This window comes from Ammodytes marinus, assembly GCF_949987685.1.
Source record: "Ammodytes marinus genome assembly, chromosome: 3".
NCBI lineage: Eukaryota > Metazoa > Chordata > Actinopteri > Uranoscopiformes > Ammodytidae > Ammodytes > Ammodytes marinus.
The window spans coordinates 28,098,123-28,120,315 of record NC_137232.1 but is presented as its reverse complement, the minus strand read 5'-3'; the positions used below and the strand labels follow the sequence as shown (position 1 = coordinate 28,120,315).

General features: G+C 39.4%; 2 protein-coding genes across 3 annotated transcripts; both read right to left on the bottom strand.

Moving 5' to 3' along the window:
• Positions 1 to 541: 541 nt before the first annotated feature.
• Positions 542 to 6,797, bottom strand: tbrg1 (transforming growth factor beta regulator 1). 2 transcript variants are annotated; one of them, XM_080024982.1, is made up of 15 exons: positions 6,543 to 6,797; positions 6,187 to 6,318; positions 5,713 to 5,770; positions 5,482 to 5,606; positions 5,293 to 5,329; positions 4,845 to 4,907; positions 4,280 to 4,516; positions 4,054 to 4,124; positions 3,607 to 3,848; positions 3,357 to 3,493; positions 3,086 to 3,232; positions 2,261 to 2,358; positions 1,962 to 2,072; positions 1,489 to 1,634; positions 542 to 1,237 (listed from the first exon to the last, which is right to left on the bottom strand). In XM_080024982.1, exons 2-15 carry the CDS (start codon positions 6,303 to 6,305, stop codon positions 1,149 to 1,151), a joined length of 1,680 nt encoding a protein of 559 aa, XP_079881108.1. In that variant the 5' UTR covers positions 6,306 to 6,318; positions 6,543 to 6,797; the 3' UTR covers positions 542 to 1,148. The 2 variants fall into 2 exon arrangements, with proteins under 2 accessions (XP_079881108.1, XP_079881109.1); XM_080024983.1 differs by having other exon boundaries at positions 5,524 to 5,606.
• A 1,683-nt stretch (positions 6,798 to 8,480) lies between these two features.
• LOC307248435 (uncharacterized protein) lies at positions 8,481 to 21,582 on the bottom strand (the record flags this gene model as incomplete). Its single annotated transcript, XM_080024833.1, has 23 exons — positions 21,431 to 21,582; positions 20,530 to 20,768; positions 18,907 to 19,055; positions 18,501 to 18,626; positions 18,256 to 18,414; positions 17,966 to 18,137; positions 17,481 to 17,614; positions 17,174 to 17,330; positions 16,451 to 16,554; positions 15,864 to 15,938; positions 14,168 to 14,207; positions 13,610 to 13,725; positions 13,271 to 13,365; positions 11,386 to 11,502; positions 11,159 to 11,286; positions 10,880 to 11,028; positions 10,367 to 10,492; positions 10,002 to 10,163; positions 9,540 to 9,714; positions 9,229 to 9,359; positions 8,953 to 9,118; positions 8,757 to 8,860; positions 8,481 to 8,584 (listed from the first exon to the last, which is right to left on the bottom strand). Exons 1-23 carry the CDS (start codon positions 21,563 to 21,565, stop codon positions 8,481 to 8,483), a joined length of 3,063 nt encoding a protein of 1,020 aa, XP_079880959.1. The 5' UTR covers positions 21,566 to 21,582.
• Positions 21,583 to 22,193: the final 611 nt, after the last annotated feature.

Below are 22,193 nucleotides of genomic sequence, written 5' to 3'. Positions count from 1 at the left end.
ATGTATTCACTTTTTCAGAAATATACAAGGCACTAATAAAATAATAATGTGCCATAAAATTAGAGGGAGGAACAATTTTTTTTTTTGGCTTTAAGTTTATTTAACTTTTTATCATAGCAGTAAGGGTTTTCCTACAGCATCAATCTGTTTACAAATTCATCTAAATGGAAGATGGTCTTATCTAGGCTAAGGTTGCTATGTGATAGTCTTAGGTTGGAAAGTTTGACAGTCCTTTCTTATTTTTCTTTCTCTTTTAAATATTTTTTGGAAAGCACTTTGAATGACCTCCATGTACCAAAAGTGCCATAATAAACGTGCCTTGCCTCACCCATCAGTCTGCCAGGACTCTTAGCATCACATTATAGATTTTTTCGAGAAATAAAAAATCCGTCTTTAAAGTAAAACACTGAGGTTGATCTTTGTGGCAGATATATATTATTATGTAAAGGTATATACTATTTTGGTTGCTTTGTTTATCATGTGTAGAGTGTCTATGCTGTTTCAACCACTGCCAATAATTGCTGGACTGTATGAAGCATGAGAAATATGTATTTATAATTTTTTTACAAAATAGATTTTGAAGTTTACAACACAAATTAGTATTCATGACTGAATGCTATTTAAACAAATAAATGACAAATCAAGAACCAAGTTTATGATGGTGGAAATGCAATTCAATTATTAATGAATCAAACATGATCTACTGTTGCTTCAACTGGAAAGCAAGTTTGCATCAATGTTTCCTAACTGTACCTTTGAGTACATTATCAACCGTTCAATACCAATGCAACAGTGCGCCATGTAGTATACTAATAACATTTCAAACATTATGTCCACTGGAACTGACTTGATAAATCCAGCACAGAGGTTTATAAACAAACAGTATGAAGAATGCAATTATTATCATCTAGTTTAGTATTTAGGATCAACCATGCTAGCACATATTTCCAGTAGTAGGGTACTGTCTTGCCAGAAGATGACACAGATTAAATAACATAGGATTGAGATACTATATGCGTTTGTTTATCAAATGACTAAACTAGAAAGTCAAAATGAAAAAGAAAAACACTGTAGGTTCTGTACATGAGAATGAATGTTCATATGGATCACAATAATGTATGACCTTCATTCCAGCTTCACCTTGGGAATCAGGAGCTGAAATATGAGGTGGAGGGCTTCATGGTGGGGGAGGTCAGGCGGTGCGGATGAGAGGAGCTAGGAGACTGCGGGGTCTGTCCTGATGGAAAGACAATATGGATGAAGAGAGAGAAAAAAAAGTCACGGTCAATTCTGAGTGATCATCAGGATCGGAGATAACAAAAAACTGCAGTGAAATGTTTCTTTTTTTTTGTCCTAATTTTATTTTGAAACCCTAATACCTACATACTGCGGCTCCTGCGAGGGAGTATATACTTTTATTAAATCACATACAGTAGTGCAGACAGCCAGTGGTTAATTCAACTGTATGTTAAGTCATGTTTTGTCAACCTGGTATGTGTTCCGTCTTGATGTTCTCATCAAAGCATCGGTGTCTCTGGTAGGCCTCGAAGTTGACTGAGGCATCGTCCTCCGATAGGCTGTGAGGAATCTGGCCGTCCCCAGAGCGACACACCTCGAAACGTATCCATCGGTAGCTAAAAAACAAAACGACAATCATTTATTAAGAAACCAATGTTTTCCTTCTAGAAAAGTTTTAAATTATTGAATATCACGGTTAACATGTCATTCCAATGATCATCCTATTATTGTTGTAATTAAATGATCCACCTGGAAAATTCCCCTATAGTCATTGTCTAGGAGGCACTTTACCACAGTTGTCCTGTCAACAGTCCAGCCATTAATACACAAAACAAGTCTGCTTATTTTCCAACCAGATGGTAGGAGTTAAACAGTGGACGCTGTGAAGTGCATGTAGGGTATTGTAGTTGATAATCCATATTCAGAGAGAAGGAAGAACTCACTTGCAACACTTGCGTGCTCCAGGACAACTCTGGATGAGGTTCTGGATGGTGGGGTGTGAGAAGCCGAAGAAGTCAGCTCCTGATGGCACGATAGGCGCCACTGCCTTTGAGCTAAGAGAAGGACGTGTTGAGAGAGTTCATAATTATATTAAAAAGTGAAGGAAAAAATAAAGTTTACTTTAGATGAAAACATTTGTATTGTACAAATAAATGAAAAATATTTTTGTTGTATGCTCATTTATTCCAATTATCCAAATGATCCACCACCAAATCCCAGCATCTGTGGTGAACTTTGGTACCTGACAGATGCGATGGTCTTCAGTAGATTGGCGTGGCACGTCAGGGCAGAGGAGGCCACAATGGCATTCTGAGGGTCTTCTTCAGGCACAATCTCAAACTGGGGACATCATAAGATTGCATATGTCAGTTAATTATTCAAAAAACATTTAATATCCACATTTAAAACTGGTCAAACATAGCACAAAAAAAAAACTAAGTTTACATGGCAGTTCCATTGTGTTCACTGATGTAAATAGACACAAAGTTTGTTAATTTTATTTATTTTTTAATACAAAAACACTTTTGGAGATTTGGTAAAGCTGACTTCACAGACAACCATCTCTGACCCTGTTTCCACCTGGCATTAATATGTGGTTTTTAGGATCCGATCGCGCTAACTACAGGTGGAAACACGCTCAATGCGCATTGAATGCGAATTGAAATTATCCACATTCGGAGGTGGTTTGAGACCACTTATCCACATACCCATTAACAGTGGAAACGCGTATGCGCATCTCATACACATTAGGCCCCGCCCACTCAACTGCGGCGAGTGACTGGGCGGAAACGCGTACTCATTCACGCGACAATTCACGTCATAAAAGCGCACCGTTGCAGGTAAACAGACAACAGAAAACAGAAAACATTGAAGATGGAGTGTATAAGCGGAAATGATGTACGAGCTGATTTCCATACAGCGCGGGGAATTCGAATCCGGATCGCAAACGCGCATAGAAGACGCATTGTTAAGGCCAGGTGTGAACAAGCATATTACATTTACATATAACGATCGGATTCCTCAGAACCACATATTAATGCCAGGTGGAAACAGGGTCTTTGTGTACCTGTGGTCCATTTCCTCTATCCTTGATCTGGCAGGTGTAGAGGCACTGCAGCTCGGGGCTCTTCATGCTGGCAAAGACTCGTGTGCTGCAGAAGCCCACTGGGTAGATGGCACACTCATCGTGGAACAACATTCGGTCTGTGATGATCTGGGAGGAGGGCAGTCCAATGTTTGCATCGGTTAAAAAGCATTCAGTGGATAGTGTCAGCTTTAGGAGGCTTTCACTTTATCCAAATGTTTGACATTGCAAGTCAAGGCAGAGACACACTGACCTCTCCCAGACTGTAGACTGTCAAACCTCCCAGTACAATGGGAAAGACGGGACGACCGGAAGAGTCCAAAGCGATGGGCCGCACCAGCTTCCGAGACCCGTCTGCAAGCTTCCTCTTTTTGGACATCTTCTTTGGGACTGTAGAGGGTAAAATAATGGGCAAACTGTCATATAGAAAGGAAAATGTTAACATTGTCGACATACATCTACTTTAATACGCATCTGCATTAAAGCTAGTCCACAGAACTCACACTCCTCCTTTCCATTTTCCCTGCCTCGTTCTTTCCTTTCCTTCTTGGGTTTCCTAAGAGGTCCGTCTTCACCGGTTGAGGCCACTGAAGCCAGGTTATGCCCCCCCGACAGGCCTGAAGCCCCAGTAGGACCTGGGTTTAAGGCCACAGGCGGTGCAGTCGGATGAGAGCTTGAGCTGGGCGTGGGCAGTAGGTCGCCCTCTGACAAAGTCTGGTACTGCAACAACGACTTCAGTAAAAACCTGGTAATCAAAATGTGAGTGAATTTAATTGAGTCATTGTTTTTTTTTTATCTCAAATTTTCTCAACAATAAAAAATTAATAGAAAAATAAATAAAGTCAATTAAAGAAAAGAAAAGCCCTTGCCCGAAAACACCACTTTATCCACAATAATTTTTTTTAGAAAATTAGGAGAATTATAAGTGTAGCTGAAACATATCCTTTCACCTCCGCTCCTCTTTTGCTCTCAGGAACTTCTCTTCCAAGTGGGCAACTTCGTCACAGAGAGCTGCATTCTCCTGTTATGTAGGCAAAACAGTTTTAAACTTATTATTAAAGTCCTGCATAATTACCAATAATAATTCGAGAAATGTAACCACTCCCTCTTTACAATATCATACCAAATGTGAAAGAAAAACATTTTCTTTTAAGAATTAAACAGTTTATTACTCACAAATATCATGGCACGGGCAGTTTTGCGCAGCCTGAGGTACTTGAGTCTGTACTTTTGGCTCTGGTTTTTCCTTGGCCCCCTCTTGGTCTTGGTCTTGTGCTCTGAGGAGCTGCTGGGGGACGGGAAGGCGGGCGCAGAGGCAGCGGAGCCGGAGCTGGAGAGAGTGTTCTGCTGAGGAGAGCCCAGGAAGGACTGGGACGTGAAGGCTTGAAGGGCCTGCTGCCTCTCCTCGTCGGTCTGTCAGGAAACACAGGGCGCAAGAAAGTAGCATGTAGGAGGGGTTTTTTTTCAGACTAACGTGTGTTGCCGGTGGAATGTTGAATGAAAACACAAGACCGAATTGCAGATGATAAAAAAAAAATAACACTGATATAGCTTGAACTTAAAACTGCTGCATGACAAACAATGGAAGTTGTCGCAAAAACAAAAATGTGCACAAGATCTTCAAAACTAAAGAAATGTAGATAACAAAATTGTTCTACTCTGAATTATATCAGAACTCCTCCCATAACATATTGTTTTTTTTTTTGTTTTTTTTGTGAAATTGTTGCACCGTTTAACTCACCAGCAGGGCAAAGACTCCATTTCTGTTCTCAATCCTCTTGAATCTCCTGCTGCCTTTTTGTGTCTGAAACGTAATATGTGAGACTGAGGCCAATGCATTGGGCTGGAAAAGCCAAATTTTCATTGCCAGAAGCTGGGGATTGCAATTTCGATTCATCCCATGATTTTTAGATAGATACAGCAGCTTCAAGGGTCCTATGAGCCCAAAGCTTCCTTTGGTTCGGATAACAGTGTAGAAATGTCTGCCTCTTTTGGTAAAAAAATTAAATAAGGTCAAAGAAGCAGGATGGGAAAAAACACAGAGAAAGAAAGAAAAAGTAACAGAAACACAGATGATGCATGCCATGTACTGTGTCAGCTGGATGCACACAAATGCTCAATGGAGGTGCAAGTGATTATTCTCAACAGCAGAGGTTGCTGTCAGACTGAGTCCTAAACATCCTCCTTACCTCTCGGTACATGACGGCCTCTAGGCTGGATTTTGCACTGCAAGGGAAAAAACAACAAGTAAAGAAACAGAGGCTAAATGTAGATAAGGAACAAGTTTGCGGTCCACTTAAATGAAGAAAATCATTCATCTTAAATGAACAAAAAAGTGATCTTGGCTCGTGCGTGATTTTGGCTGAACATGTAATCACAAACGCAATAAGATGGGGAGTAAATCGAGAGGTGTGTTGTACTTGGATTGAACAAGTCCCCGGTCGATGATTCTTTGTTTGATCTCCTTTATGTGCATGGGACGACCGGCCTCTTCCAACACAATCTACAGGATAAAAATAACACATCAAATCAAAACATTTTTTAAAACAAAAAGCAGCAGTTTATTGTGGCAAATGTTATTGAAATCTGAAGCATACATGTGCAGGTACCTGTGCAGCATCGAGCCATGTGAGGTTTGGCTTCTCTGCAGTTTCACTAGGAGGCTCGCTGCAAAACGTTTAAAAGGTGCAACATTTTTGGTTGATTTATTGGCACCTTGAAAATCATCAGTTACTAATACATAAGCATTTTAAGAGTGCATATTCGTCCTTATTCTGGTAAATAGTAGAAATGCACAAGGATACTACTATTATTATGTTGGCAACTGCAAAGGTGCAGAGGGAGGTGAATTAACATTGAACAAAAACTCAAATAAAAGAGTTCAGAACAGATAGCTTAAGATCCAATTTGACAACATTCAGTTTCAGTAGTATTGTTGACGGGATGCACTTCTTTGTAGAAATCCCATTGGCTAATCTAAAGGATGATTCAATATCGGAAAGATGGTGGTTCTATTCAAGCCTTCACTTTAAAGTATGACACTATAGTGAAATGTTTTTTATATCACAGTATTGTCAACCAACCTCTCCAGAGTCTCAGCGGTCCCAGACAGACTTGCGATGCTGTCCAGAGCAGGAAACAGAGAGTAGTTCCCCTGTCCGTCAGCCTCCATCTCAGATTCGAAAGAGTTGAGAGACTCCATAAGAGACAGGGACCTGTAGAGATACATTTTACCATTAGACATATTGTATTTTTCTGTCCACAGGTGTCCAACTAGACTCGAGGAACAAAACACAACACACAAGCAAATAAACAGACAGAGAAAAACGGCATATTCTGTTACAGTACAGTTTCAGCTCAGACTTGCTAATTGCTAATAGCTTCTAATAACATTATACACAAGAGTAACGGATAACAAGAAGCAAACTAACACACACACCTCGGTTAAACTGCAGGAAACCCCACTTATTTCACTTCGTGCTCCGGATTGTTTGTGTCCGTGTGTCAGCCGGAACCTTTAGTCGTCTTCATGGCGTTGTTTACATACGGAGCGGCTAAAAGCTAGCTAGCTAAACGTTACCCACCGAGCAACGGCCTCCAGCGAGATAGCGCTATACTATGTGGCTGAGTACCCGAGAAATATCTCAGTTAAATGTATAAAAACGTGAGTAACTACGGTAAATAAATTAATAAAAATATGTATGTCAATGAGAGAGGTCGATGGAGGAACTAAAGTCTGTGTCCCACATCGGAAATTAGTATTGAGAGCACTTCTCCCGGATATCCGGTTTGAAAAAAAGTACAAATTCTGAGAAAAGCATAGGAGAAAAAAAGATGAAGGTGAACAATGCCAAAGGAGTGGTGTGCGTGAACCCTTTATATTTGTAAAATATTAAAGTATTAATAATATTTTTTTAAATACTTAAAATAGGCCAAAATTAAATAGCCTACTGTTTTGAGTATTTCTTTATAGGTCCATGGTATTGACCCATGGAAAGGTTATGTTAGCCCGGCCACAGATAGAACATTACACTATGCAACCACCAAAAGGACTACCCACAGTTAACAAAAAGTATAGTGTGACTGAAATGAGGTCAAATTGAGAATATTTGCTGAGTTCAGTGAAATCTGCATCGCTAAACTAAATTACAGTAGGATAGCCTATTAGGCCTACTGGAATTATGTCATGGTACAACTAAATGTCTAGATATCCCTTATTTCCCAATTCTACTTAGCCAAACATGCCTAGTGTCTTCTTGTATTGGTTTGATCTGCTGAGGTTTTGACATAGCCTACATGTTTTTTCTTAGCTTTTCATCACCTCTCCAATATGATGGTGGAAAAATGTCCTGTTCTTAATAGTCCACAGACCACCTCACTGTGGACAGTTAAGAATGGAACTGTAACTGGGGTTATAGTCCAAATAAATGTTGACAGAGCATTCTGTGAATTGTTTAGACTAGTTTGGGGACACATTTTACTGTTGTGTAATGCCCAGAGGATGGCAAAAACAGAAATGTTCTTCTGTTTGTTGGAGTGGAAGTAGACATTTCAGTTATGGAACCTTCAACCTTGTCAAATAAAACAGAAAGATGTTCACGAATGGATAACATTTTATTCAAAATACTTTATATTCTGTTGTGTAATTCGGTAGAAACAAACTTTTAAAGTTCCCTTATTGTTGATTGAGTCGTCTGCACTTGATTGCCTCATTGGCTTGTTCTGTGTACAAATGCAATAATAAAACTATAAAATCCTTTATTTATCCATGTCTATGAAAACAGCAGTGACTCAGTGTGTTTCTTTATTGGATCTTCTCTTATGTGGCTTAAGTTGAGCTTAACAAGCCAAGTGGTCCTAATTCTAAAATTGCAACATCCAGGCGGTTGCCAATTGACACATTGACAATTTCACAAGATCACAATTTAGACATGATAAAGAACCAATAATGGCTTACATGGTTTGCTTAGCTAGTATTGTGTAACACAAGTACACATCTGAAAATAAGAATGCTCTGCAGGTTGGTCCCTGCCAGAGGGGATTGACAAATTATTCGGGAGCCCTTTTTAATTGTTCTATTTAATTGTTAGCCTGAGATTTGTAATGCCATTTGGTTGAAAGGGGAAAAAACAGTATATAAAGCAGTTCAAAGATTGTTTACAGAATTGATCGAGTGATAATGGTTCACTGACCCTTGCCTCAGTTTGACACTGGTATTTGCCGTTTTCAGAAGGTAGTGAGATAATAACACAACCTCTGTCTCTGAGAATGGTTCCTCACATAATACAAATATGCAATACTGTTATTCACGTGGATTGTTTTCATAGCATGCTGACAGCAGTAACATAGGCAGTGCTGTTGTCGTGTCAGTGAGCTCTCAGTAACAGTTGAGCCAGCCGTAGTTGAGCAGCACACGCATCACTCTTCTTTGTGGCAGGTAGTACTCACTCTGTCTGGGGCCACTGGAGAAATATAGATATCCTGTAGGGGGAGATTATTTAATTGGTGAGCAATTGAACCGAATTGACGGATTTTCTCGACATAAAACCAAAATGCTGTGCTGAGGACCTTTTCGACTCAGCAAGAAAGCAAATAAGCAAAAGTCTCAATCTATTCTTAAATAAGAATCAGGTAAATTAAGGACATCTCTCACCATAATTCTCAAAGACTGCATCTACTTTGGAGCCTATGCCAGGGAAATCTCGAGTGATGGATCGTGGATATCCAGAGTCCATTTGGTTTCTGCCCTCATCGTAGCTGCAAGAGAGAAAACAGAGACCATTACAAATACTCTGTAAATATTTAGCTGTACCCAAGGAATATCTCAATGATCTGTGTTCATCACTCACCTCCAATACTGGTTACGCACAAAAATTAGCGTTTTCCTAGTACTCGCCACATAAACAGCTGCGCCCACTTCAGTGATTGAGGAGGGGAGGCCGATGGAGGTGAGAGGCTTTGGATAGCCTGGCAGTATTGCCTTTGTATAGGCTTTAATGCCCCAGACTTGTTTGCCTGTAGTGAAAGATTTAGAGCTCATTATGTTTATCATATTATAACTTCACAGTATTCATTTAATTGCATACATTCAACATTCAAACCTTAAAAAAAACTATGACCATTACCATCAAAAAGGTATGCCACATCCTTGTATGGGACCTCATAGGCTGCATCAACAGAGTGGATTCCAGACCATTTTGTGTTCACTTTAATTAAACGGATCCCTTGGAAACTGGAACTTTTCCTCCAATAGTATCTAGGAAGGGTTTTAAAATTGAAATGTAAAGGGTTAAAGTATGTTTAAGTATGTCTCACATAAACAAGATGATGATCTCATTTTGACTCGACATCATTGCAAATGAAGGTCACCCCTCGATTGATATCTCAAGTATAAATAAAGGTTAAATTAAATGAAATTAAAATATTCAACACGTACCCACTTTTGAAGAAGTACAAGTCTCCCCTGATGGAGGTAGCAGCGTCAAACACCAGGCTGCGGCTGCACTGGTCATCTTTGGGGTTCTCTATTGGATCCTCTGGCTCTGGTTCAGGCTCTGGACGTTGAGTTGGGTCAGGTCTTGGAGCTGGTTTTGGGTCTGGTGTTCGGCTGCCTGAAAGATGGGGTAGCAAAATCAAAAGTGAAAAAACTATGAAACATAAACAATTATATAAATACACCATGAAGTGCATCCAGTTTAATTTAATGCAGTTCATTGTTCCAAAATTGCAAACGGCAACACAAAGGTCATCTGTTTACTGGTTCACTGGAAAGATAGTAATGTTGCTCAGATAAAGCCTAATTTGAAGTTCAGAAATTCAGCTTTTGCTTTAATTTTTGCATTAACTGGACTGATGGGTTTAATGGAAGATGGTCTCATCTTAATAAAAAATGGCTTACCGTAAAGGGCTTGAACCCCACGCCTGTCATCATCTGGCAGCCTGTATCGATATGTGTTGACGTATTGGTAAGTGGGGAACATGAGTGCACCTCTGTTCCTGGAGTGATCCAGGCCCAGAGCATGGCCAAATTCATGGGCCGCCACCAGCAGCAGATGCACACCTCAACACAGCAATTGCAATCAAATCAGTCAGACATCTTTTATTTTTCATATATCACATTGGCTTCTTCATGAAGACATTATTTTTTATCGATGGGCAAATTCAAGTGATTTGCAAAGACACTGTCCTCTAAGGAAAGACTGTTCACTGTTTGTCCACAGTGGCCAGGAAACGTCTCATTTACTTAACTTTGAGTTTATTTACCTCTTTGGGTGAGAGTCCAGGTTTCATCATCATCAAAGTGTGTGTCCCCTCCCTGATTCTGTCCAGGAGAGTTAGCATGAGCCAAGACTCCACCTCGACCATCAAAGGGGTAAAAGTCCCCATGATCTGCAATGGGACAAAAAAGAAACTCAAATGTATGGTTTCAGGGTGTTTGTCTATAATTGCATGCAGAGAAAATAATTCCCAAGTTGATCAGTTGGTATCACTGATGTAACCATATTTGAGAAAATAAAAGTACTTTTAATATCTGACAAACAAAATTAAGCAAAACAATAATTTGTTGTATACTTTCACCCACACTACAAACATGGCTATATGGCTATTAAAGTCAGCACAACAGCTTAATGCTCAGAAACCTTGTCTTTTTTGATCAAGATAGGACAATGCCGGTCTGTTTTTCAGCCAATCCACTACTTTGCCACACTGAGCCACTAGCATGGCTGTCGACCCTTGTCTATTCCAGAACAAAATCCTTGTTTCCATCAGACTCACATCCGCCCTTGAAGATGATCATGATGTCTGCAGTACCACTGCGGATCTGTTTAAAGTCCAGTGGGATGACATCGCTGTATACCTGGAAGGCCTGAGCAATGGTTGCATCCACCTGTTGCTGGCTCAGATCTGGAGTGTATTGGGTGATCCTGTTCAAATCATGATAAACGGTGTGTTGTTATCATCAGCAGCAGCTTATTTGCTTGATGTTCCTATATTAAAGTGCAAGAAATGTGTGACAATATTAACATACTCCTACAGTATGTGACTGCCATTAACCTGTATGAGATGAGCCTTTTCGTCCACTTGGGTTTCCCAGGGAAGTGTCCATATCGACTGATGTCTGACACACCACACCGGGGCGCCTTCATTGTCTCTAGGGTCTCGTTATTCAAGGTGCCGGTCACCTGGTTGTAACAAAAGAGGTTACTTTTCTTTCTATTTGCCATATAATTCTTAGTATGTGTGTCGCAGTTATTAGCAGTCATCATCTTTAGTGTTATTACCTCCAAGCCAAAGAAAGCCTGCATGGACTCTAGATCATCGCTAAATGTGTCCTTTTTGAGAGTTCGCGTAGTGGTGTTTGCCGTCCCAACATCACCGTAGAACTGAGAAAGGTATCCCTGATACCAGGAGAGTGAAATGTGTTTTTAATACAAGGGATTCAGAATTTAATTTCATTTGTCTTTTTACACATTCACTAGTAGCTTTAAATGCAAGCTGTTTTCCCATTTTAACCTGATTAGCCTCGACAGTTTCTATTGTCTATAATATGTATGCAGAATATACTGTATTCTGTGTATTACCTCAGCCATGTCTGCTTCCTCTGGTGAAACTGTTGGAGCAACAGTAGGCGCTGAGTGACACAGGGCTAAACAACCCAGCAGCACAATCCAAAAATCAGCCAGAGACATCGTGTTAAAATGTATTTTCCTCCTTTCCTCTTCTAAAGGCAGCTGTGACAGCCTGAGGTATCGTTCTGATGAAAGCTGAACAAGATGCAGACTCCTGTTGTTCATTCCAGTGTGTTATGACAGGCCTCTTTGCCACAGGGGGAAGGGGAGTAAACAGGGGCCCCCTCTCCCTCTGATAACACTTTTGGAGGAGATGTTATGAGTAAGCGATTCTGGAGAACACTTGTTGTCAAAATCACTTTTTGTCAATATCAGTAAATATCTCCTCACGATATGCTATCTGTACGTTACTGTGTGAGCACAAAAAATAGATCTGGTCTTAAAACACAGCCTAGGCTCTGTAAACTGGTATGTAAACAAAGGGCCCACAGTTGCTCACAACATTAACACTGGATTTATTTTCATTGCAAAAACATAACGTACAGGTAGTGGATCATGTGGAGATCTTCACTGATTTTGGCAAAAATTATTTTTGTAAAACGAGTGTTGCAACCTGTTTCTAAATTCATGTGGTAAAACAACAGGGGCAACTTGCAAACCGTCTCTCCTCCAACTTTGATAAGCCTTTATGTACAGTGAAAACAGTTTGGTGGGTAAACATCAATGGATGTGTGCTGTTGAATCAAGTCACATGAGTTCATTTCTAGGCACCGAAGTCCAATGAGTACTGCCTGTCTACCTACAGATATGTTTGTTTGAGTTAAGTATGACCCCCGAGCAGTGGTGGGTGGTACGTGGCTTACTCAAGTAATGTGCTTACTGTGGTACAATTCTTAGAAACATTTACTATATTGAGCATTTCCATTTTCCATATTTTCAGTATTTTGTTACATTTCAGGGTGAAATATTCTATTTATACTCTATAACATGTATGTGAGAGCTATATTTATTGGTTAATTTGCAGATTAAGAAGATTTTCAAAAGTTATAATGAGAATCTAAAAATCATATTGATAGGATTTTGTCACACTGAAGAGAAAGATGCTACCTGACACAGACCACGATACAAACAGTGTGTGGTCTCCTCGTGCTATTTTGAGCCAACTTGCTGAAATGTGATCAACAAAGTTTAGGTGTAATCAGAGGATTTCCAAATAAATACTATGTTGTTCTTAAACTGGGGTGAAAGTTGTTATGTTTTGTGTTTTCTAAAATGCACACCTCATTCATGCTGTATGATGTTCCAGTTCAGTTGTTTAAAATCATTTTTACACAGTAGCATTAATTTGAAGTTTGGGCACACACAGCATAAACATAGCTTAAACTTTTTTTCTGATCAAATCTCTTGTATTTTAGTAGCCATATAAAGTGATTACCTGCCTTTGAATGGACATTAGGGCCATATTGGTAGTTATGATAATGCATTTACAAATTAATTTTGAGGGGCAATGTTTTTTCTGTAAAAATTCATGATTAAAACAGAATCATTTCAAATGTGAGTTAGCATTAACGAATAATGTTTTCTTATAGTCACTGACATGCAAAGCAGCGTCAACCTTCTCTGGAGGAGAAGCCACACTGGAGCGGGCATGACTTTTCATCTTAAGCTCTTGCACCACCCAGTACTTATGATCTATAGAAAAAAACACAGCCTTGTCACTGCATTTTGGGACACTTTGAAATGCAGCAACATACCACAAGCTCCGCCAAACTCAATGTGCCTCTTGCATTGACTGCAACACTTGAGTTGCAAAAGGCTGTAATTTGGGCGCAACGTTGTATTCCTCGGCTGGAAATCCAGCCTTGTCATGCTGACAAGACCTAAGCTATGCTTTGCAGACTGCCCATTATTATACCAGTGAATAAGCACGCCACACCTTTGGCAGAGATGTCGTAGGCAGCATCGAAGGGAGAACTGATGCTGGGTAAATATGTGCTGCTGGGGTTCACTCTCAGGCGATTCCAATAAGTCGCCTGTGTTTTTATCATGTACCTAGAGTGAAACAATAAGCAGGCTCAGTCACAGCTCAAACAAACTGAAGCTCTCTTGTAATGATAGTTTAAAAATATAATGCATGTGATTTTAAAGATATTTATAGAAATTATAACATTTCCAATCATTACTGCCTCATCGAAAAAATAGTTTTGCTCACATTTTTTGGGGACTGGTTGTGTTTCCACTTTTCTTGTTGGTTTTCCTAAGAGGTAATGGAACAAATTAAATATTGATTCAATGTGTCAGTAATAATGTACTGTATTATGGTGCACTACCATCCCCTGATAATTGTATTTCCATGTCCTGCGAACAATCTTTTTGTATACTTAATTTGTAGTTCACTGTACTTGTTTCATGAACACATTGTCTTTGGATAGTACTGTGTACTGCTCTGATTCCTGTAATTAGGGTACATGACAGTCTTTTGAGTTAGTCAAACCGATTGAGCTCATGAGCTGCAACAGCGAACAGGCAGTAACCTGAAATACAAGCACAAGACAAGTCCTATTAGTATATCTGAAAACTAAATTGAAACAGACTCCCACTGAAACGTTCAGGAATGCTGCACTTTTGTCCACACCACTGTGATGATGTTACTGACTGGGTGTTGCCTGAAGTGTAAGATGTTTATAAGTTCAATTTACAAACAGCAACATCTGTTTACTACCACTTGTGGTTTAGAGTTGACATTTGTGAAAGTAAAAGTAGAAACACTAAAACTATATTGCAAGTTAAGGTCCTGCAGCCATATTGGTATACTTGAGTGAAAGTATCAACCGGAAGATGTACCTCATATTTAAAGCAGGGGAGAGTGGGGTAAAGTGAGACACTTTTTACATTTGCTCCCCTCTAAGCGAGCTAAAGTGATTTATCAGTCAAATTTACATATGTAATTTAATGGGACATTTACATATGTCCCATTAAATCATTGTTTCCTTGCAATGGAAAGTATCAGATTTTATTCAGGACGAAGGGCAGTGAAAATATGACTGTTTAAAGAAAAGTTGTCTTGTGTCTCACTTTACCCCAGCTTGGGGGTAAACTGAGACAGACCAGAGAAATCAAGGGGGTAAACTGATCCACTTACTTTTTCCACTCTGAAACTACCATATCAACACATGTTGTAACAGTTAGAATCCTGACTGCTAGCTTGAAACCAACATATTCCAGGACTAATGTCGGAATAGTAACAGAAACATGGGGTTTGGTCAATTGAGCATTTTTTTTTTTCTAAACACTTGAAAGTAACTCTGATACGATATACTGTATAATTCATAATATTTTGATTAACATTCAAATGACAGATAGAACCAGTTAGATTAAAACACAGACTGGGGGTCAGAACACAGGACAATCAGAACCAGCTAGAACAGCCTGGGAATCAGAACACAGGAGAAAGCATGATAAAAACCATCAAAACAGACATTGGGAAGGATTTTTACCTGCTTCGCCATTGTAGGCGCATAAACATTCACCCATCTATTGCTCTGGCGTGCACCGGCAGTGAGACCATGAGTGAGACGGTGTCGGTTTGTAGCGTTCTCTCTTGTGATTGGATAACAATTTTGGGATCCTCCAATAAGTTTATTTGCTGATTACATGCAGAGCAGCTGACTGAGAGATCGGCTTTATGAAACGTTTATATTATGAAAGTGATCACTGTATGAATAAAGAGCGATTTAACACTTATATTAACATAAATAAACCGCTTACTTCACCTTTAACATAACCATATTGTTTCAACTTGGATATTATATGTTTTCCATTCATTTCCATCTGAAATGTAAGGAAAATGAACCACATGTGAGAAAAGTGAACTAAATAATCAAAGTATATCACTTAGAAAAATGTAAGCAAATTGTTGCATTTCTCACCCCACACACCACAGTGATATTCATATGCAAATTTTAAAATAAAGAATTTCACATACGACAGATCAAACACACACAATATCAGCTTTAAATTATTATTCTTTATTATTTACAGAGTACAGCTAGTGATAAATAAAACTCCACTCCAAAGTGACGCAGCACAGTGTTTTCATCTTTTCGTTGTATAACTCAAACACGGTTCTTCAGGTAATTTCCATGTTCATGGATTTACAGATCTTCAACATCCAAGCCAAGATTGTGCACTCTCAACCGCGACAACATGTTTCAGAGTGTAGTCATATTTGTAGACTTGTGGTCCAACAAAGAAGAAGATGAAACCTGGAATGACAAAAGAAAGACCAATTGATCATGTTGTATTGTGTCGAGTATGTTTTTGCTGTTCGTCATTTTTGCTGCTGCTGATGATAGTGCTGCTTATTTTTAACATCTTCCTGAACTTATATATCCATCTGTGCTCACAGCTTAAATGGCATTTTATCATAGGAAGGGCTCTAATTGGTAAAGTTAGTGAATGATACACTCTAAATCACAGAGGGGAACCCTGTGCTCTGTAAAAATGTCACTGCACTTGGCTGAGGTATATGATGTATGTGAATTAGCATTCCTGTTACTAATAACAATACAGCTTGCAGAAACCCCCTCAAGCTAAAGACAGAAGTGTATCCCTGCTGAAATATCTACACAAGATGATTGCACTTTCAAACAGAACATCCCCCTCTCTACCCACTGTTATGATGTAGTATACAGTATATACAGTATATGATATTTGTGGTTTGGTTAGGATTGGGGTAAGTACACAGAACATGGTAATAATGAATACTTTGGCTCACCCTCTCTATAAACAGCTGCGTTCACTGTTGTGTTGACTCCAGGAAAGTCCTCGCTGATGTACTTTGGGTAACCAAAATCCATAACCCTTCGATTTTCATTGTAACTGAAAGAGACACGATATGAACAAGGTTGGACTCATGTTCATCTGGGCATCTTTCAACCATGGGACAAAGCATTTATACAATGGTTGCTACAAGTATCGTCCCATCATCAAACCTCAAGAGTTGAAATGGAGCCACTGTGTGTGGTCCAAAAAAACAAATGAAATATTTCAGTAGAATCTGGGTCATCTAAAATGTGTAACACCCCCTACACCCTAAGAAGAAGTACTATATAAACTAAATGCATCTTCACTCATCAAATGATATTGTGGAAAGAGTTGAGGATGTGGTGGATGATGCCATCTTTAGTAGCTAGCTTGTCTTGCTCTTGTCCTTGAAGGCCACCGTAGCTTCTGTATATTCTCAGAAAGGGAAGGGATAGCAACGGAGCATTGCAAAATACTCCATTATCACCTTTTATATACTATCTATGATTATTACACACTGTACCTTTAAGTAAAATGCTCCCTAGTGAGGTGCATGCAAAGAAAAGCAGGAATTGTCCTTAAAGTAAGTACAATCCCTTTAATGGCTATACAAGACTAGAAATATTAACATGTATAAAAGAGGTAGAGTTTCTTCAACTGATAGTTATTGGTGTCCTGAGTTCTGTTGCCTTACCTCCAGTAAATATCATGCATAAAGAAGAGGGTGCGCCCTGTTTTCACTATGTGCACTGCTGCGTCAACGTCCTGCACCCAAGTTGGAAATCCAAAGTGGCTGAGAGCTCGAGGCTTTCCCTTCACAAGAGAGCCCTTCACCGTCCAGAACATGGCCTCTGTCAGTATACAGGAAAAACAACCGCAATATGTCTTGACAATTGTGACATTGTTTTATGGGGATGATCATGTATATAAATTGGGGTTCGATTTAATAAGTTAGGCATGTTGCAGTTTGCTTGCAACCCTAAAATATTAAACACCGTTACCATGAATGAGATAAGCAGTGTTTCTGCGAGGCACAGAGAAGGCAGCGTCGATGCCGGTCTCAATCTTGGGCATGAAGTTGGTGATGGGACCTTCTTTGATGTCATATTGCTCAATATGTTTAATCCAGAGATATCTTGTGTGGGGGAAAAAACATGGTTTGTGAGGCCAAAACATTGATCACAAATGATAAGTGATATTAATTACAACCAGGAATGGAAAGGACTATACTGAATATGGAATTCAGATCTGATTAAACTTCATGAATGTATGGATACCACTATATGAGGGAAACAAGATAACATGAATTACAGATTGAATGGTAAGTGATTTAACATGGTAAACCATTAGTTTTGAATACTGAATCATTGAAAGATACAAAAGGACCACCTTTGATATTTCTCACTTTTAAAGGATAAAACATATATTATGAATAATAGTTGACAATTCACAGAACAACAGAAATCCTTGACAGAACTCAACAGACCTTTCTTTGAAAAAGAAGGTGGCATCCCCAAGAGTGGACACTGCATCGAAGGTCAGGTCTGCAGCACATCTGTTCTGCATTAGTCGAGGGATAGGCAATCCTGACAGCCGGGGGTTTTGCTGAGAGCTCCAACCGTACCTCGAAAGGTAACTTGAGCGACCTCTAACTGGACCTGACACGCACAAGAACACATAAGAACTAAATGGCACTTAACTGAAAACACTCAGGAGCCTAAAATGGAATTATACCCCATCAATTTACCTTATTAGAAAGAGATATTAATGATTCACCGTAAAGTGCGTTGATATTTGCTACATCTTCTCTGGATAATATATTGGCTGGACGGGAGGATTTATATGTCGGATACATCAACGACTCTGGGTTCCTGGAGTGCTTCAGGCCTAAGGCATGACCAAATTCATGTGCAGCTACAACAAACAGATTGAATCCTGCAGTAGAACAAAGAAACCACATATTTTATTACAACAATGCTTACGATATTTCTGAGCCACTTTGATACAGCTCAGCTCAGCACCTGTTTCTCCTGCCGTCCAGTGCTCGTCGTCATCAAAGTGTGTATCCCCTCCAACTCCCGACCCGGGGCCGAAAGCGTGAGCCAGTGTGCCTCTGGGTCCGTCAAATGGATACAAGTCGCCATGTGCTTCATTGTGTGATCCAAGCCAAATGTAAAACGGAAACCACAATCAGAAACTATTTTGCCAAATGAAAACAACAGGCATGTTCACATCATCCTGACGAGTCAGTGGAGTTAAGCATGATGTAGCTGCTGGAGCTCCCCATGTGTATACCAATAGGATAGTGTTTTGAACATAATACATATATCACTGAATTATGTGAGCATGACTCCAGCTGTTGCGATCTACTTCCAAATATTGTGTTACTCATGTGTCATGTGTGAGACAAAACACTAAAAGACCCACCATTGGTCACAAACTCCACCATGATGTCAGCGTTGCGGGTGTGCGTCCTGACAAACGTCAGACTGCTGGCTCTGGCCCAGACGCTCAAAGCTGACTCAACCAGAAAGTCCACCGTGTTGCGAGGCAAATCTCTAGTGTACCTGCCGATTCTGAGACAGCAATGATGATAGAAATGATCGATAGCTCTAGTATAATGGTGTCAGCATTATACCAGCTTGTGATACCTTTTGAAGAATATCTTCCAAATGTCCATAGATGACAAAACACATACATTTAGAGTCTTTTGAAAATGTACTTATTTTTTTAATAACAGTGGGAATTTCCCTTTTATTATACATTTGTCGTGCAGCTAATGCAGCAGACCTTGCTCAACCAGAACTCACAAATAAAGGGATAAGGATGTTCCAAATAGTGTTACATAAGTTCAAGCCTGTATGGTGAACTTGGCACTTCAACAAGCCCACAGTAACTCTCAGTGGCCGGAGTCGCAAAACCCAACAATCTGTTAACCATAATGTTTGTGACAGACGCTATGTCCTATTCCTGCCGAAGGTTTTATTGGCTGCTGGCTCATAATGGTTCCCACGTATTGGTAGGATTTTAAGTTCAACCAAACTTATTTTATTTTTGTTCAAGTTTAGTCTCGGTCAGACATGCCTATATACTGTAGCTTTCTTATACAGATATATATATATATATATATATATATATATATATATATATATATATATATATATATATATATATATCTTTCATGCTGTAATTCTACTGCACTAAAAAATGAATAACAGCTAAAGCGTCCTGATTAGGGTTGCAAAGGGGTGGAAAGTTTCCGGTAAATTTACGGAAACTTTCCAGAAACTTTCCACGGGAACTTTCGCTTGGGAATTTTGGGAATATTCAAAATTTGAAATGATAGGAATTAACTAAATGGCGGTAATTTAAATTTTTTTTTTTCATATCCCAACATAAATCAAAACATTTAAACACTATGTTTGGTCATAGGCAGACATCCATGCAAAATAATACAATTAAAAAAACATTACATTTGAACAGATTTATTTGTAAGAAGAACTTTATCAAGTTTTGATTATTTTATGAACAATCAATAATTTCACTGAACAACAAAAAGATGAATGTTGAGTAAAATATTACTCATCTGTCTGACCCCACCCATTCAATAAATAAAGTAAAATGCTATGTGCAATTTGCCAAGTGTACTTGCATAAAATCTGGTTGTTTTAGTCAAGATTATGCTAACATATATTTCCCCCAACTATATTTAAAATCACAGTTTAAGCCTCTGTAAAGTCTCAATAAACTTAAAAAAAAATCTGATTTGAAATTAAATGTTCATAAATATATTAAAAGTTGAAAAAACTGCTTTTTACTGTCTAGAACGTTTGCCTGGACTGAAATAACATAGGTAGGAGAATTTAGTGCATTTGGGTTGCTTTGAATTTATTAAATTCCTGTTTACTCTCGTTAATTCCCAAAATTCCCGTTAATTCCCATATATTCCTGTTAATTCCCATGGAAAGTTTCCAACTTTGAAAATTCCTGGAATTTTGTAACCCTAGTCCTGATAGACAATCATCATCAAAGTCAACATACTGTAGATACCTGTAGCTGATGACATTCTTGTTCCACCGTGTCCCCTGGATGAGGCTGTATTCCTCCACATCCGGAACGCCACACCGAGGCCTCCTCATCAGCTCCAGGGTGTCTGCGTCCAGCGCACCTGTTGCATTGAGCCCAAAGAATATCTGCATGTCCCTCAACGTGGAGGTGAAGGTGGCCCCGCTCCGCTTCATGCGCCCCATAGGCTCTTCTTGCAGGTTGTAGTACTGCTCAAGGTATCCCTATGAGGAGATACGAGATCCACCATCAGATATCGTTTTGCACTGCAGAGGCATGTAAAGTGACTGGTCCTGCACAACTCAATTAATGCCAAGGTAGACAGTCCTGTTTTGCAGCATGCATGCATAGTAGAATCACATTATTTTGCATTCATCCAATTGTACATTGTATTCCGTTTTGACTTCTAAACCTTGAGTGATCTGATATACAGCATTAACAGTCAACCACAGCTTCTTGAATTACAAGTAAAATCAGTCACATCAATACACTGAATAAAGACTTTCCAAGCAACATTGGTGAACAGTTCCCATGCTGATTGTCTACATTGACTACATTTCTGAAAGTCAATTTGAGAGAGAGAAAATAAACGATTTTCTGAAACAATCTGCAATCTGCAAAAGCATGCAGGATAGCAGCTGCAAGGATTCCGAGGGCAGTGCGGCTACTTACCATCCGCCCCCCACCCACACAAAAAAACACAATAAAACTAAAACAACATTTTCACAAAATCCCACACACAGGCAAGAAGGTATCCTTGCAATGTCCCTCCTTCATCAGAAACATACGCAAATTGGCATGTTTTCTTAGCATTGCAGAAGAGAATAAGTTGCACGCAGTCCGGTCTTGAACATTTGTAATGCATCTGAGGCAATTATGCACTTACAGTGGCCAGCTTCAAGTCAACCTGTGGTTCAGCAGAAGGAGAGCTCTCTCGCCTCGGCATAAATGTGGGCGCTGCAAAACATGGAGCGGCCAAAAACAAGAGCAGGACACAGCAAGAGAGCGGCATGACATGCATGTCACAGGCGATGTGAATTGTAGTGACCTAGTTCAAACACATGGATATGGGAGTTCTGGTTAATGAGAAAGCCTTTTAAATGGTTATTGTGACTCATACCCCTTGCAAATCCAAGGGTAGCCTCAGACAGTACCATGGAATTAGGGAGGGGTTTGCATAGAGCCACGGACAGGAGAAAACGAACAACCAGACATTTTTAAAAAAAATGTCACGTGACATGTTTGCTCCAATGATGATTTAATTGGATAGCTGGATCAGTGTGGTTTCAATTATACTATCTCTTTCACATTCATTGCAAATATAAGACTGGAATTATGTTGCTTCCATAATGATAAAAGTGATGTTAATAAGACAATGACATAAAACCTACACTCGGAGGTGTCAGTGTGCACTGGCGCTGACTCAAAGATAATGGTGGTGATTCTAATTCTAATTCTAATTTTTCATAACTGTGTGAGTATGTTCAACATAATCATGTTGATACTTCGACCCTCAGAAACCTCTGATATTGAGTAAATATTTCCTCACAGTGAACTGGGTAGGCACTGCTCAGTCCCACGCATTCTGAGAGGTCCCCCGAAATAACACCACCGAAGCCTGTTCTTGTCTCGTTTTAGCAGCAAATACT

What these genes read in the sequence shown, in the direction of transcription:
- tbrg1 (XM_080024982.1), bottom strand. Translation starts at nt 6,305, where the DNA reads ATGGAGTCTCTCAACTCTTTCGAATCTGAGATGGAGGCTGACGGACAG. An exon ending in CTGCCCGTGCCATGATATTT is followed by an intron (nt 4,125 to 4,279) that starts GTGAGTAATAAA and finishes CCTACATAACAG; the next exon opens with GAGAATGCAGCTCTCTGTGA. An exon ending in GGAAAATGGAAAGGAGGAGT is followed by an intron (nt 3,494 to 3,606) that starts GTGAGTTCTGTG and finishes TACCCTCTACAG; the next exon opens with TCCCAAAGAAGATGTCCAAA.